At 39.9% G+C, this 13,673-nt stretch overlaps 1 protein-coding gene across 2 annotated transcripts in view; it reads left to right on the top strand.

The window, feature by feature from the left end:
• Positions 1–2,132: 2,132 nt before the first annotated feature.
• Positions 2,133–13,673, top strand: part of LOC137406586 (myotubularin-related protein 2-like) — a 36,270-nt gene continuing 24,729 nt past the window's right edge. For both annotated transcript variants that reach the window (XM_068093181.1, XM_068093182.1), the window contains exon 1: positions 2,133–2,389. In XM_068093181.1, the coding sequence (XP_067949282.1) occupies positions 2,161–2,389 (229 nt within the window). In that variant the 5' untranslated portion in view covers positions 2,133–2,160. The remainder of the gene's footprint in view (positions 2,390–13,673) is intronic.

The raw sequence follows: 13,673 nt of genomic DNA, 5'->3' as shown, positions 1-13,673 counted from the left end.
ACCGCAGGCCACATCCAGCCCACCTTCGATATGGAGCACTAATGACAATACTGCACAGAACTACGAATCCCATAATGCAATGCTTCAGCTGCCTTGCTGCATACTTCGCCTCAATTTAACCTGAAGTTTGTTTTAGAGTAATATTTCTGTCCATTTTATCCATGTTAATGTTTTAAAAACATTTAGTTTTAATGTGTTCAATAAATGTTTATCCTGTTTGGCCCGCGAATTAGATTGTGTTTTGAATTTTTGCCCCTTGTACAATTGAGTTTGACATATCTGGCTTAGAGAATATAACCAGGCTAATGTTTCTGTCAAAAATTAAGGAACCTTTTAAAAATGCAAATTTAAATAAAAACCATTAGTTTTATCTAAATGCTACCAATTGTCTTACGTTTGAAGACCGATTTGCTGGCCCTGGAAATTAACAGATTGCAGCAGTCCATTTGGTTTTACCGGCTTGAGTCTTGATATTTTCTTAGTTATTTCACACACTTTATTAATAACAATTACACATGCGGCATACAAGCTCGAATAGTTTTTTCATCTCTCACCAATAAAGCTTTAATGCAGCACACCACAAAGGGTGGGCAATTCCAAAGGAACTGTTTCTAAGCTCTTGAGCTGTAACAAAATGAAAACAAATGAGCCAGCTAAGTACAATCTATCAGGAAAACAACAAAGATGTTGCTACATAGCACCAAGCTGCTACGATGGCACACCAACCTCCCCTTTGCCACCAGCCTTCACCAGCACGTCGATGCACGCCCACAGCAGAATGTCATCACAAATCTCACAACAGTACCTACTGCCAACCTATTAGCAAGCCAAATAAGCAGCCTTGCTGTCATCCACGGACTCTTAAGCCCGACTACCACACTCAGATTTCCTGTCAGCCGGTAACTCAGCAGTCTTCTCACAGATGCTTCGCACAAAGTCTTCTCACTAGGTCTTCTCACATAGGCTTCTCACCCCCACCATCTGGTTAATGCCAGCTTATATAGCGAGACCTGTTAGACAGTTCTACGGCATTTCCTTGCTTTTTTGTGAAAAGCCAGCTTTTCAAAGCTCTGGCTTTCCATAAAAGTCAACCCCGGCATTACCGGCTAACCACAAGAAAGCCTCAGATATTCACAAAATCTCCGACACAATACTTCTTGGAATAAGTTAAAGATGAGCAGAACAAAGCTCACTAAAACTAACTACAGTACATTGATACCGCAGTACATTTTATGCGTGAGCCTACTACGCCTTACAGATGATTGAAATTTTGTGTAGATAAAGGTAATAACCCTCGAGAGTGATGTTTCTTTTGGCTTCAAAGCACATTTTGTTCATAACAAGGTTGGTTGGTTGGTTTGCCACTCAGGATGGTTGTCTGCTGCAAGTGCTAACAGCATAACCTTACATAACCATATTTATTCTTGTCAGGGGAGTCGTCTTTATGTTGAAGGTATCAGCACCTAAGCTCAGAGTTATATTAAAAAGATCTAGAAGATCACATAGATTAAAGTACATTAGAACTTGTACATTCGTCGACTTTGTCCCCTTTTTATATAAAGAACTCACATTGTTGTCATGTGAAAGTGTAAGAGCTGTCAATGCTGCGAAAATGCAGCTAATAGTTTATTAACATTTCAAACTGTTTATAACAGTGCATATAAATATTTAATATAAAGTGAATTCTCAAACTGCTAGGCATAATAATCCAGAAAAGGCATGTCGTACCATAATATTGACTGTAGCTATTGCTTGCAGTGAAGTAGACAAGGAAGTGCACTCGCATAACAGTTCAATGCCAAGTTAGAGATGTAAACTTATTATTATTGCTTTAACAGATGCAAATGATGGACAATGATGCATTTCCTGAATCCAAATGATAAGCATTACGCATTCCTCTGATAAGCAAGAAACGAATGAGGAAGTAAACATCATATTGCGATCACATAAACTAAGTTCCAATAGGGAGTCGGCAATTGCTGATTGGAGTAAAAGCGGGCCTTTGGCGACCAAGAAATCGCAGACTTACTTCCGTCTCGATTGAAGCGCAAAACGTAGTTCGTTTCCTAACTATGATGGGTGGCGGACTACTTTTCCGTTTTACATCATCAGCAGAGATCCGCTGAGGATACGCCGTTATTCTCATTTTTGCGTTCAATAATGGCTCACAGAACTCCTGCGCCTCTCGTTACTTCTGACTCCGAAAAATCTGCATCATTAAAAAGCACAAGAAGCAGTCAGACAGCTGGCAATGATGACGATGACACAGATTCAACAGCTTCGGTCGATAGTGATATGACTGAGGCACGAGGCGTAGTAGAGTTTCAGAATGAATTTAGACTTATGAATGGCGAACAAGTTTCAGTCGTGGGTGCTGACGCTTCAACAGGTAGCTAATGTTGTGGATTGGATTGATCGAGTCGTGTAAGCGAAGAGCTTTTTTTGTTTTTGTCGACATAATTTTTAAGAAATTGATATGCAATTGTGTTGAGTGAGCATAGTTTGCTTTGCAATTTCTTAGACTGAAAACTGAACTTCCACAAAATCTCAAACCAATGTTGACGTTGTTGGAAAAAAGCTGCGGATGTATGCCTTACTAATAGGTACCATAGTTTGGACAAACTTTGCTTTAGATGCTGAGTTTTAGCGTTGTCATAGATGGACATGGAGAAACTATGTTATTCATAACTAATCCGAATCCCCGCGCAACATCAGTGTTGAATTTGCTGTTACCATTTCATTCTTTTTTTACTATGTTCAGTTTGTGTACTTTTGCTATATCATGTGAGAACTAATTTGATTATTACTGTTTCAAGTACAAGTGAAGGTGTTAAGCAATTGTAAGCAATGTTGATATAATTTACCAGTAAAAGGTACTTCTTTATTGTATAAGTCCAACAATTAAAATACACAACTAACAGAATTCTAAGCATAAGTATTAATGACAAAAGGTTAAAATAACCAATAAAGGTTACATCCTTACTCGAACGGTCGTCCATATTTGCTTGCTAATATGGACGGCCTTTTGCTTTGCTTGGGAAGAGAAAGGGAGGCTCCAGAAGCAGAGGAACGCGCCTCAGCAGATCTTTGAGATAAATAGATTGAGAGGTACTGAGTTGTTGAAGCTGTTCTCTTTCATAGATGTCTCTGTTAGCCTGTGAGAAGGTGTTTAGCCGCTCAGGTTCTGTTCTTTATGTTGCAGAGGGTTAGCAATTGAATGAACTTGTCTTAAGTACATCATGAGAGTATAATGATTGGAAATAATGATTAACTCCAATTGTCTTGGTCATGTATGGTACAGTTCTGATATATTTTAATGTTGTTCTCGCATGGCAATTAATGTCTCTTTCTTCATGGGCTACTTCCACAGGAGATTTCTAAGCTGCTTGTAGATGAGTATAATTATGATGAATCTCTTTATTGCTGGTCCTCTAATTTATTAGGTGTCATGTTCATGGTAATATTGCTTATTTCTGTTAAAACGTGAATTCAGTGCACTGTGTTGTTGCTGCTTGCATATATTCTGAACAACTGACTGACTAGCATAACATAAGGCATAACGTAACGTCACGAAGGGAACTCAGACAGTAAGGCCTAACTCATAGGTCAATAAGTACAGGCAAAGGATAAACAGGACAAGGACATAAAAGGACAACTGAAATCACATGTCATTACAAGTTATTATAACAACACTCCCACTAAATTTAATGTACATGTGTACCACTGAGCACTTGCAACTGCAGCATGAAGCCATCAGACAACACCCATCACCGGTCTTAGTTTTTCGTATTTCACGTGTGGTAAGGGTTTAGTCAATACGTCTGCGATCATACTGTCACTAGGGCAATACCGAATTTCGATTTGACCACTCCCTTTAGCCTCTCGGACAAAGTGGAATTTTATATCGATATGTTTCGTTCTTGCATGTTCCACAGGGTTACTCGATACAGCAATAGCTCCTTGATTGTCTTCATATAATATTACAGAATGCAAATGTTCCTTTGGGCGTAGTTCGTTCAGTAGTCGTTTGAGCCAAATGGCTTCTTGGCTAGCTGAGCAAAGCGCTATGTATTCAGCCTCTGTCGTGGATAATGCCACTACAGGCTGCTTCTTGCTAAGCCAGCTAATAGCTCCCCCTGCTAACATAAAAATCTGACCTGTCGTAGAGTGTCTATCATCTATGTCACCGGCATAGTCAGCATCTGCGTATCCAATGAGTTCATTGTTACCCACAGCATTGCATTGTAATGTTTTGTCTGCAGTCCCCTTTAAGTATTAAAAAATCCTTTTTACTGCTGTAAGATGTGTGCTGTTTGGCTTGGCGTTAAATTTGGTTACAGCTCCTACTGCTTGCGCAATATCAGGTCTTGTGCCAATTGCTAGGTAAAGTAGACTTCCTGTCATGGATTGATACATCTTTGCATCTACTTCCTGGCTGACGCCATCATCTTTACACAGTGTTACATTGACATCAGCAGGTGTTGAGGCTGTATGTGCATCAGAGAGTCCATATTTAGTCAGTATTTGTTGTATGTACTGTTTCTGATGCATCTCTATATTTCCCACTTTCTTAGCTATCGATATCCCAAGGCAATGGTGTATTTCTCCTGTCTTTCATTTTGAATTTATTCTTGAATTTGTTTTTGAGCTGGGACATTTCCTTGTCTGTCTTGCTGGCCAAAATGAGGTCATCTACATACACAGCTATTACTGCATGCGTATCTGGATGGATATATACAGTGGTCAGCATCGCATTGCTTGAATCCTATAGATTCAACAACTGGCCGAAAAGCTTTATTCTAGCATCGAGGGGATTGCTTCAATTCATAAAGCGATTTCCTTAGTTTACAAACCAACTTTTCTTTGCCAGGTTGCTAATACCCCTCAGGTTGAAGCATGTATATGTCTTCGTCCAGGTTTCCATTTAAAAAGGCTGTTTCAACATCCATTTGATGCACATGCATGTTCTTTTGTACAGCATTAGCTGCAATTGTACGGATTGAGGAGTATCGAACTACTGGCGCAAATGTTTCACAGTAATCTATTCCATACCTTTGTGTGTAACCTTTAGCCGCCAGTCTTCCTTTAAAACGCTCAACTGTTCCATCGCTTTTACTTTTTACTTTGAAGACCCATTTGCATCCTATAGATTTTTCTCCCTCGGGTAGCTCCACTAAATTCCAAGTCTGGTTGGTCGTTAACGAGCGAAACTCCGCATCAGCTGCTGCTCCCCACTCATTTGTGTGCTCACTACCCATAGCCTCGGCAAAACTTTTTGGTTCGGTGATGTCATTTGCAAAGCAGGCAGTGTGTCTTACTATGGTAGAGCTAATGTGTTCATCGATACCATATCTAACTGTCGGCTGCCTTTCTCGCTGCGACTGACGTGGGTGTGCTGCTGTCGGTTCCGTAGTCGCAGGTTGGGTGCTAGTGGTTTCCATGCTTACATCAAGTTTGCAGGATTCATTATTCGCAGGGACAACTGTGTTGCTACAACAAACATTAGTATAATCAAATTGAAACATACATTCATTGAACACCAGGTCACGACTAATAAAAAGTCTACCAGAATTCTCATCTAACACTCTATAGCCTTTGATCTAGTACTGTAGCCAACAAACCTTACTTTTAATGCCTTACTATCTAGCTTTCGTCTAGAGCTATCGTTCACATGTGCATATGCAATACAACCAAATACTTTGAGATTGCTCACATCGGGTTTTTTGCCATACCAGAGTTCATACGGTGTAATGCCTTTGCTCAAGGCTGATGTTACAACACGATTACGCACATAGGCAGCAGAGGCAGCAGAGGCAACGGCCTCTGCCCAATAAGTGTTAGTCAATCCAGCATGCTGCAACATTGTACGGGCTGCTTCTACAAGTGTTCGATTTTGCCTTTCTGCAGTGCCATTTTGTTCAAGTGAATACGGTACACTCAGTTCGTGCTTAATACCTCTGTGCAGCAGATATTGTTCAAATTCACATGACCCATACTCACCCCCATTGTCAGACCTAAGCGTTGCAATGCGGTTGCCTGTGCTATTAACAGCAGCTGCCTCAAACTCTTTAAATTTCTGAAACACTTCAGACTTGTGTTTTATAAAGTAGACAGCACAACAACGAGAATAGTCGTCTATAAAAGTTGTGAAGTATTTAGCTCCACCACGTGATTGTGTTTGCATTGGTCCGCAGACATCGCTATGTATCAACTGTAGCCTATGACTAGACTTTCCGACTTGTGAATGGGGAAAAGGTTTACGCATGATCTTACCTTTTACGCAGCTCTCGCAGAAGAAGAGTGTATCTTTTCCAGTCGGGTACTATTTAGTCCAGTAACTGATTGCTCTCGTATAAGGGAACGAATCTGCTGATCATTTAAGTGTCCAAGGCGTCGATGCCAGAGATCTATGTTGCTATTAGAAGACGTTGTTGTGAGGTGTACTTCCTCTTTACCCGTAGTGGTAGCAAGTCTACACCTCAGTTCGTAAAGTTTGTCCCACACTTTACCCATACCGCACAATCGCCCATCTCTGCTGCGGATCCAGCATCTTTCATTTCCAAACTTGACAGTGTTTCCTCTTTACGGCTGCACGTACAGAGAAAAGGTTACATGACAGTTTTGGAACATGCAATACATCTGTCAACACCGCGGGTTTGGCATCACTTACATCGAACAGCATTTGGAGTCACACTTTACCACATCCTACAGCTTCTACCGGTCTGCCATCTCCCAGTCTCACTAGTTGTGGTTTCTCAAAGTTGGTACATTCGGTCATCATGGTCATCTGATTAGTCATGTGTGATGAGGCTCCCGAGTCTATCAGCCATCGATTATCATTGAAAACGCTATTACCAGCAACGAATAACCAATCATCCTGACCACTGTTTTCATCGTTTCCTGCAAACTTAGTTTGGTGGTTGCCTCTATATTCAGCATTTCGTTGAGGACAGTTACGCTTTAGATGAAGCGGGGAATCACATACAAAGCACCTGCGTTGTTTCTGGCTTTTGTACTCATGTGCTGACTTCCGTTCTCCAACTAAAGCAATATTTTGTTCAAGTTTGTTGCCACTAGCATTTCGCTTCAATTCCTCATTAAGTAAAGCTTGTTGAACAAAGCTTATGTCTATATCGTCAACTCGAGCTTCTAACGCAGTGACAATAGTGGCATAGCTCTCTGGCAGGCTCCCCAAAAGTGTCACAACTTGGTCCTCAAGATCAACGGCAGATCCTATAGCTGCTAGTCTGTCAGTCATCTCCTTCATGGTCTTCATATGTTTTACAAGTGGCGTTCCTTCAGTCATTTGCAATCGAAAATATTGTTTTTTAAAACAAAGTCTATTTGCAAGAGAGTTGCGCTCAAAATGTTTGCACAGGGTGTCCCATGCTTTATCTGGTGTCTCGTGTGATGTGATGATATAAATTTGTGATGTGCTTACAGCCATTACAATAGATGAAAATGCTCTCTGGGATTCTGTCTGAAATTTCTGTTTCGCATCTGCTCCGGCATCTTCAGCTAAGGTTATACTGCCATTCACATAACCCCACATCCCCTTCGCCAGCAGCATATGCTTCATCTGAAATTTCCATGTGTTCCAGTTCTGTCCATCGAGCTTGTCTATAGTCCACTTTTCATCTGTTGCTGCCATGATAATCTAATCAAAAGTTCTTTATGTGACGATATTATCAGGAGGCTCTGGGCCCATAACCTGTTAAAACGTGAATTCAGTGCACTGTGTTGTTGCTGCTTGCATATATTCTGAACAACTGACTGACTAGCATAACATAAGGCATAACGTAACATCACGAAGGGAACTCAGACAGTAAGGCCTAACTCACAGGTCAATAAGTACAGGCAAAGGATAAACAGGACAAGGACTGAAAAGGACAAATGAAATCACATGTCATCACAAGTTATTATAACAACAATTTCTCTGGTGTTTAGGCGTTTCTCTATTATGTTATCTGCTTTTGCTAATGCTTCTATACAACAGCGTCATATTTAATATTTAAATTAATGAAAGAGTTTACATGTAGTATAAATCTTACTATATGATAAATAGCCATTACCCTACAGGATGAATTTATTCGTTGAGTTAAATTTCGCGAAACTTGCCATTTCATGCATATTCGCGGATTAATATATTTGCGGCTGAAAACTGTCACTCTATGAAGAGCTAACTTTATTAAGTCTAGCAATAGAGTTAATCCTACGCATGCGCACATTGCATGTTTCGTTTTTTTTTCAGCTTACAGCTACTGTTCGATTGTGCATAGCCACAAATTTTTTGCCGCGTTCAGAGGTTTTCACGAATATTCATAGATTTGGAGGCCTTTGATGAACCAACAATTTGTGGTAAGTAATGAGTTTTTTCAAAACCATTTACTAAATTAGTTTTAATTTGGTTCTTCGGTAAAACGCAATATTTATTTTTTCAAATCTCTACCGCTTCGTTATTTGTTTTAGTGTGAGAGAGAGAGAGAGATCTTTCATCATACACGGAAGCACAATGGATGCAAGGGTGGTAGATGTCATTCTTCGAAGATCACCAATCATTCAGGGAGGTCTTAAAATTTAGGTAGAAGTGACCGCAGCTGCTAACGAGGAGAATATATCTGTTTTAAAAAAGGAACAAAAACGCCTTTACAAGTACAAATCTTTGGCCAACCGGCAAAACTTTGCAATAGTAAGCCACGAGGAGAGTTCTGATGATAACTTCCTTACCAGTCATGTAGTAGCAAGAGAATCGCCTTTAACATCTACCCAAGACAGTGACAATGGCAGATCTGCTATTACCAAAATAACTAGTCAGAGAGCACCATTACACGCTAGTATTCACAAGAGTACCAGTTTAATTTTATTGATAGACAACCGCCATATGGACTAAACAGTTTATATTTACTCTATTCATCGTTTGTAAAATTTTATTTGTATTTGAAATATTTTATTTGTACACTCAAGTTTGTTATAAATTATAATATATTTATACATGAAATAAAATATATAATTTAATCATGTTTGCTGCAGCGATATCAAGGAGTTGTTGTCGATGAAGGGGTCTAGGTTGACTGGTTGCTTCTCTGCCAATATTCCTGCCTTAATGAATATTACTACTTGTCTCTAGTTTTCATAATCGGAGTAGGTTGTTTCATTCTCAATCTGCAGTAAACAGAAAAACGAAAACATATTAACAGGTGTTAAGGAAGTACAAAAACAATAGCTGAAGTATTTAATGAAAGCGATCAGTTTTTAAACAAAAGAATTAACTAATGCAGTTAATTATGGAAAAACGTATCTGCACTGCAAATCAAATACATACCATAATGTCCAGATCAGAATCATGATTGTCTTCAACTTCGGTATTAGAGATTGATAGAGTTGATTTCAATGTAAAAAGATTAGGAGAGATTTTTGCGATGACGAAGCCATGCCGAATAACTTGTAAAAATCTTGAATAATTTTGTAAAGTTGGATGCAATGGCAATAAAACTTGAAGCCCGGCGATGATTTTAAAGAAGTTTTGGAACTCGGCCACGTTTAGTACTTCTGCCAAGTGGCTATATTTGCGATGACGCCATTCTGCATATCTTGTGACAACCTTGAATAATTTTGTAAAGAAATGTGATGCATTGGCAATGGTGTTAGCTCAAAGCCCAGGCAATGATTTTCAAAGTGTTTTGGAACTCAACTACGTTTAGTATTTATATTGCAAACTAGCCTAGCGGCTAGCTTTTAATTAGATGCAGTAGTTATTCTCCCTTGTGATTAAAAATAGAATTAATTATTCACAGAATTTAATAATTCGCGGAATTGACTGTTTGCGAATTTTTATAACCAACGAATATTTTCATCCTGTAGGGTAAATTATAAACCATTTTTCTATTTGTTTTTGTAAAATTAGTAGTTGAGCTTCAAATTTAGTTAATAGAGCAGAAGAGGACAACTATTATTGAAATTTTAAAAAATATGTTGAAAAATATTTTGTGGGAAGTTTTATAAAAATGGTGATAAGATTTCCCCATTTAGACTGCACATTGTGCATTAAAAGGCGATAACTTGCTAATAAGTAAAAAATTATAATTCACATACTTTAGGTTTCAGATCTTGTAAAAATGTTAGCATTTCCAGTTTTTGTGCACTGATAAAATTTAGTGGAGACAGGGGCTAAATTTGACAGGCTTTTGTTCGAATTTTGTTTGGATCAGCCCACAGCTGTAGGGTGACCTGCTGACTGTAAACGGGTGTCACCAGATTAGAATCGAAAGAAGCATGTATGGTGTGGACATCTGGAGAAAATCAAAGGGGTTGGCAATCTTCCGAGAATGTTTGCCGACAACTGGAACCTGTTCAGAAGTTTAAACGCAAGCTTTGGAATAAGTATGAGGTGCTGGTGAGAGTCAGAAATAGAGGACAAAGAGCCGAATCCATCTCACCACAACTGAGAAGAAACCTGTCCGCGACATCCGAGACAAAGCAGAAAACCACTGGACGATCACCCAACCTTCTTGCAAGACTGAAGCTCCACAGTGAGCGCCACTCAGACCCGAAACACCCTGAAATATGAGATCTACAGGGGTGTACGACATGAAATTTAAAGAGACCCCATGAGTCTACTGCCCAGACCGGAGATTCTGGAGGAGGTTCTTCGGGTAACACCCCCTTATGCTCCTATTGAAGGATGAAGTGAGAAGGAAGTCGCGAGTGAGTTTAAAAGTTCTAAGAGGCAGACGGCTTCGCAGTAATAAGATGCTTACATGCTTTGAAGGTAGTATAGGGACCTGGACGCGAATACCCCTCCGAGTGCCATGGCGGTGAAGGAACAGCATAGAAGAGAGGAATCCAGAGAAAAGGCCAGTTCGACCATCTACAGGGCCCATCTACAGTTGAGCCCTCTTGGAACAGCATTGTTTCAAAGGCAACAGGGGTGCCGCGGAAAAAGGACAGGGACCCGGATCACACAGAAAGACCAGGGTGGAACCAGACTCGGTTGTGTTAGATCTAGGGCTAGATCTTAGTGATGAGTTTTCAGAAGGCAAAGGAAAAGTTATCAGGACTGAATTTCCTGGAGACAAGTGGAGAAAATAATGATGTTCATGGTGGTGAGGAATACACTGGAACTTTCAGTTGGACATACTTGAACTCCATTAGTGCATCTCCAGATCTGCAAAAAGATTCCTGTTTGTTGTCAATACTGGTTCATGTGAGAATGCAATATATCTGCCTACAGTTACCATGCTTCAGACTCAGGTCGAACTGAAACCCACTAAATGTAGTCTAATCGGTTTTAGGGCTGAGAAGGGACAGTTTCAAGTCGACATCAATATTGCAATAGTGTAGTCAATGCCCTACACTATGTGCGGAGAGTAAATAAGAATTTGAGTTTTGCTACCGCTAGAGAATGGGTGTTTTGCATGTTGGTAACAATGTTATATGTTCAATGGATGAAACTGAAGGGTATTGTTAAACAATTTCCCAAGATCTTTCATGGACTAGAACAAACTAGAATATTTTATTAGATTTTATCAACTTACCCCACCTGTGGGGTAAGTTGATAATGGGGCAACTTACCCCACCTGTGGAGTAAGTTGCCCTATTGGCTGACCCAACTTACCCCACCTGTGGGGTAAGTTGGGCCGATGTAGAAAGTATTCAGAAGACTAGTTTTATGACACCAAGCTTTACAACTCCCGCTGATGTATATTTTGTATTTACGCTTAAATATATTTCACACTTATACGGCTATTCTGTGCATGTACATACATATGTAATATTATGCGTAAGTCATATTATCAACATAAACATAGCATATCCTTCTTAAAAAAGCGTGTAACAAACATTACACTAAGTGTAGCTAAATGTATCTACACAAATGTCCTTTATATCTACCTATCTATCATATCTACTGTCTTGTCACCAAAGCTGACACTTCCTAGCGTTTTGGTAGTTATTCCATTAGGATACTTAGTACTTCAATGATCTGGTTGGGATCTATCAGTGACACGTCTTTCGGTTCAGGTTTGCTGTGCTTTCTTCGAGGAGTCCTCTTGTGAAAATCTACGAACCAATTCAATCCCTCACATCCTTACCGTCTCAACAAACAAAAAACTTTCATTTTTGGCAAACTTTACTAAAACAAACATTCCTATCTGAACCGATTTCTCCCCTTTTCCGTTATCAGTCTCTGCTGATGGCGAATCACTGTCTGAAACAACCAAGCTCTCTTTCCTAGATTTCTTCCTCTGATCTTAAAGATGAAGCTGTATTCAGATTTTTTTCGTCTCGGGATTTTTCCAGTCGCTGCTTTTCTAGAGTATTAGTTAGTATTGCAGTCCTAGCTCTCTTTCTTATTTTCACAGTAGCTTTTCTAGACGGTGCCTTTGGTAATGGATGCAAATCTGCAGAAGTCGTCACACTTGAGCTGCTGAGCGTGAACACTATTATTAACTGTATTAAAATTTTTAGTTTATTAGCCCGATATTTGTTAAAACTTTACAGTTTATTACCTACTAGAGATGTCAGTGAAAGTACAAGATCAATTAAAGCTTATGTGACAAGTTGGGATAGTGACCCATCTTGCCTCACCATAGTTGGCCCAACTTGCCCCAACTGTTTTTTTTTCACAAAATGAACTTATTCTCAATATTAGTTATAGCTGCTGCAAGTATTTATGTGCTACAGTAAATCAATGGTGATGCTTTAGCCACAGTCTTTCTGAATTACATAAGCATACTGTTGTTTTTTACCAAAATCATATAGTACAATATGGTTGGTAAAGTTTACACTTGTTATAAAATAGTAGTAAACGTAAAATAAAACCCCTAACTGCTACATATTCCTTATTAAGTAACTAGCTGCATTACCTGCCTACAGGAACAGATTCACGTGCAGCATAAGGTTTATTGAGAGTTGTATTTCATACTCTAAAACAACTCCAAATATGCAGTCTACTGAAATTGTTGTCCTGATCAGAGTATGTATGCACATATACATGTCAATGTTGGGGAGAGCAATGGAAATCTGCAATGTGTCTTACAGCTAGATGCGTGTAAAATCTAGTAAATATTCTAGATTCATGTGTCTAGATTCATGCATCCGTTCATACCCGTCTATATTTGCAGTTGACGATCGCGCATTTTTGCCACTGAGCCCCCGCCTCGGCTGACCAGCCTTTACCCGCCTCGCAGTTGACAATCGCGCTCTTGCACTCGCAATCAATCGGTTCGCACTCGCAATCAATCGCCTTGCAATCCATCGGCCTGCACCCGCCTCGCAATCAATCGGCCTGCGCGCCTCTCAATCAATCGCCTTGCACTCTCCTCTCAATCAATCGCCTTGCAATCACCTCTCACTCGCCTTGCAATCAATCACCTTGCACTCGCAACCAATCGTCTCGCAACCAATTGCCTCGCACTCGCAATCAATCGCCTAGCACTCAATCGCTTTGCAATCAATCGCCTCGCACTCGCCAACTCATTCATCCGGAAAGCCGCGCCTGGAGACTCTCGCTGTACTCGGGGCGAAAAAGGTCTCCCGCGCATCCCCGAGTGACGCCACAGCCCCAAGCCTAGCTGTTCTACCCGGCGTTGCCCGGGTAGTAAAAAATTCTGCACTCAAAATTGATTTGTATTTAACATATAACAACATTTGCCATTCTAACTTTTAAACTACAT

This window comes from Watersipora subatra, chromosome 10 (genome assembly GCF_963576615.1).
Source record: "Watersipora subatra chromosome 10, tzWatSuba1.1, whole genome shotgun sequence".
Classification (NCBI taxonomy): Eukaryota; Metazoa; Bryozoa; class Gymnolaemata; order Cheilostomatida; family Watersiporidae; genus Watersipora; species Watersipora subatra.
Note: the sequence above shows the minus strand (reverse complement) of the source record. Positions and strands in the feature narration are given on the sequence as shown.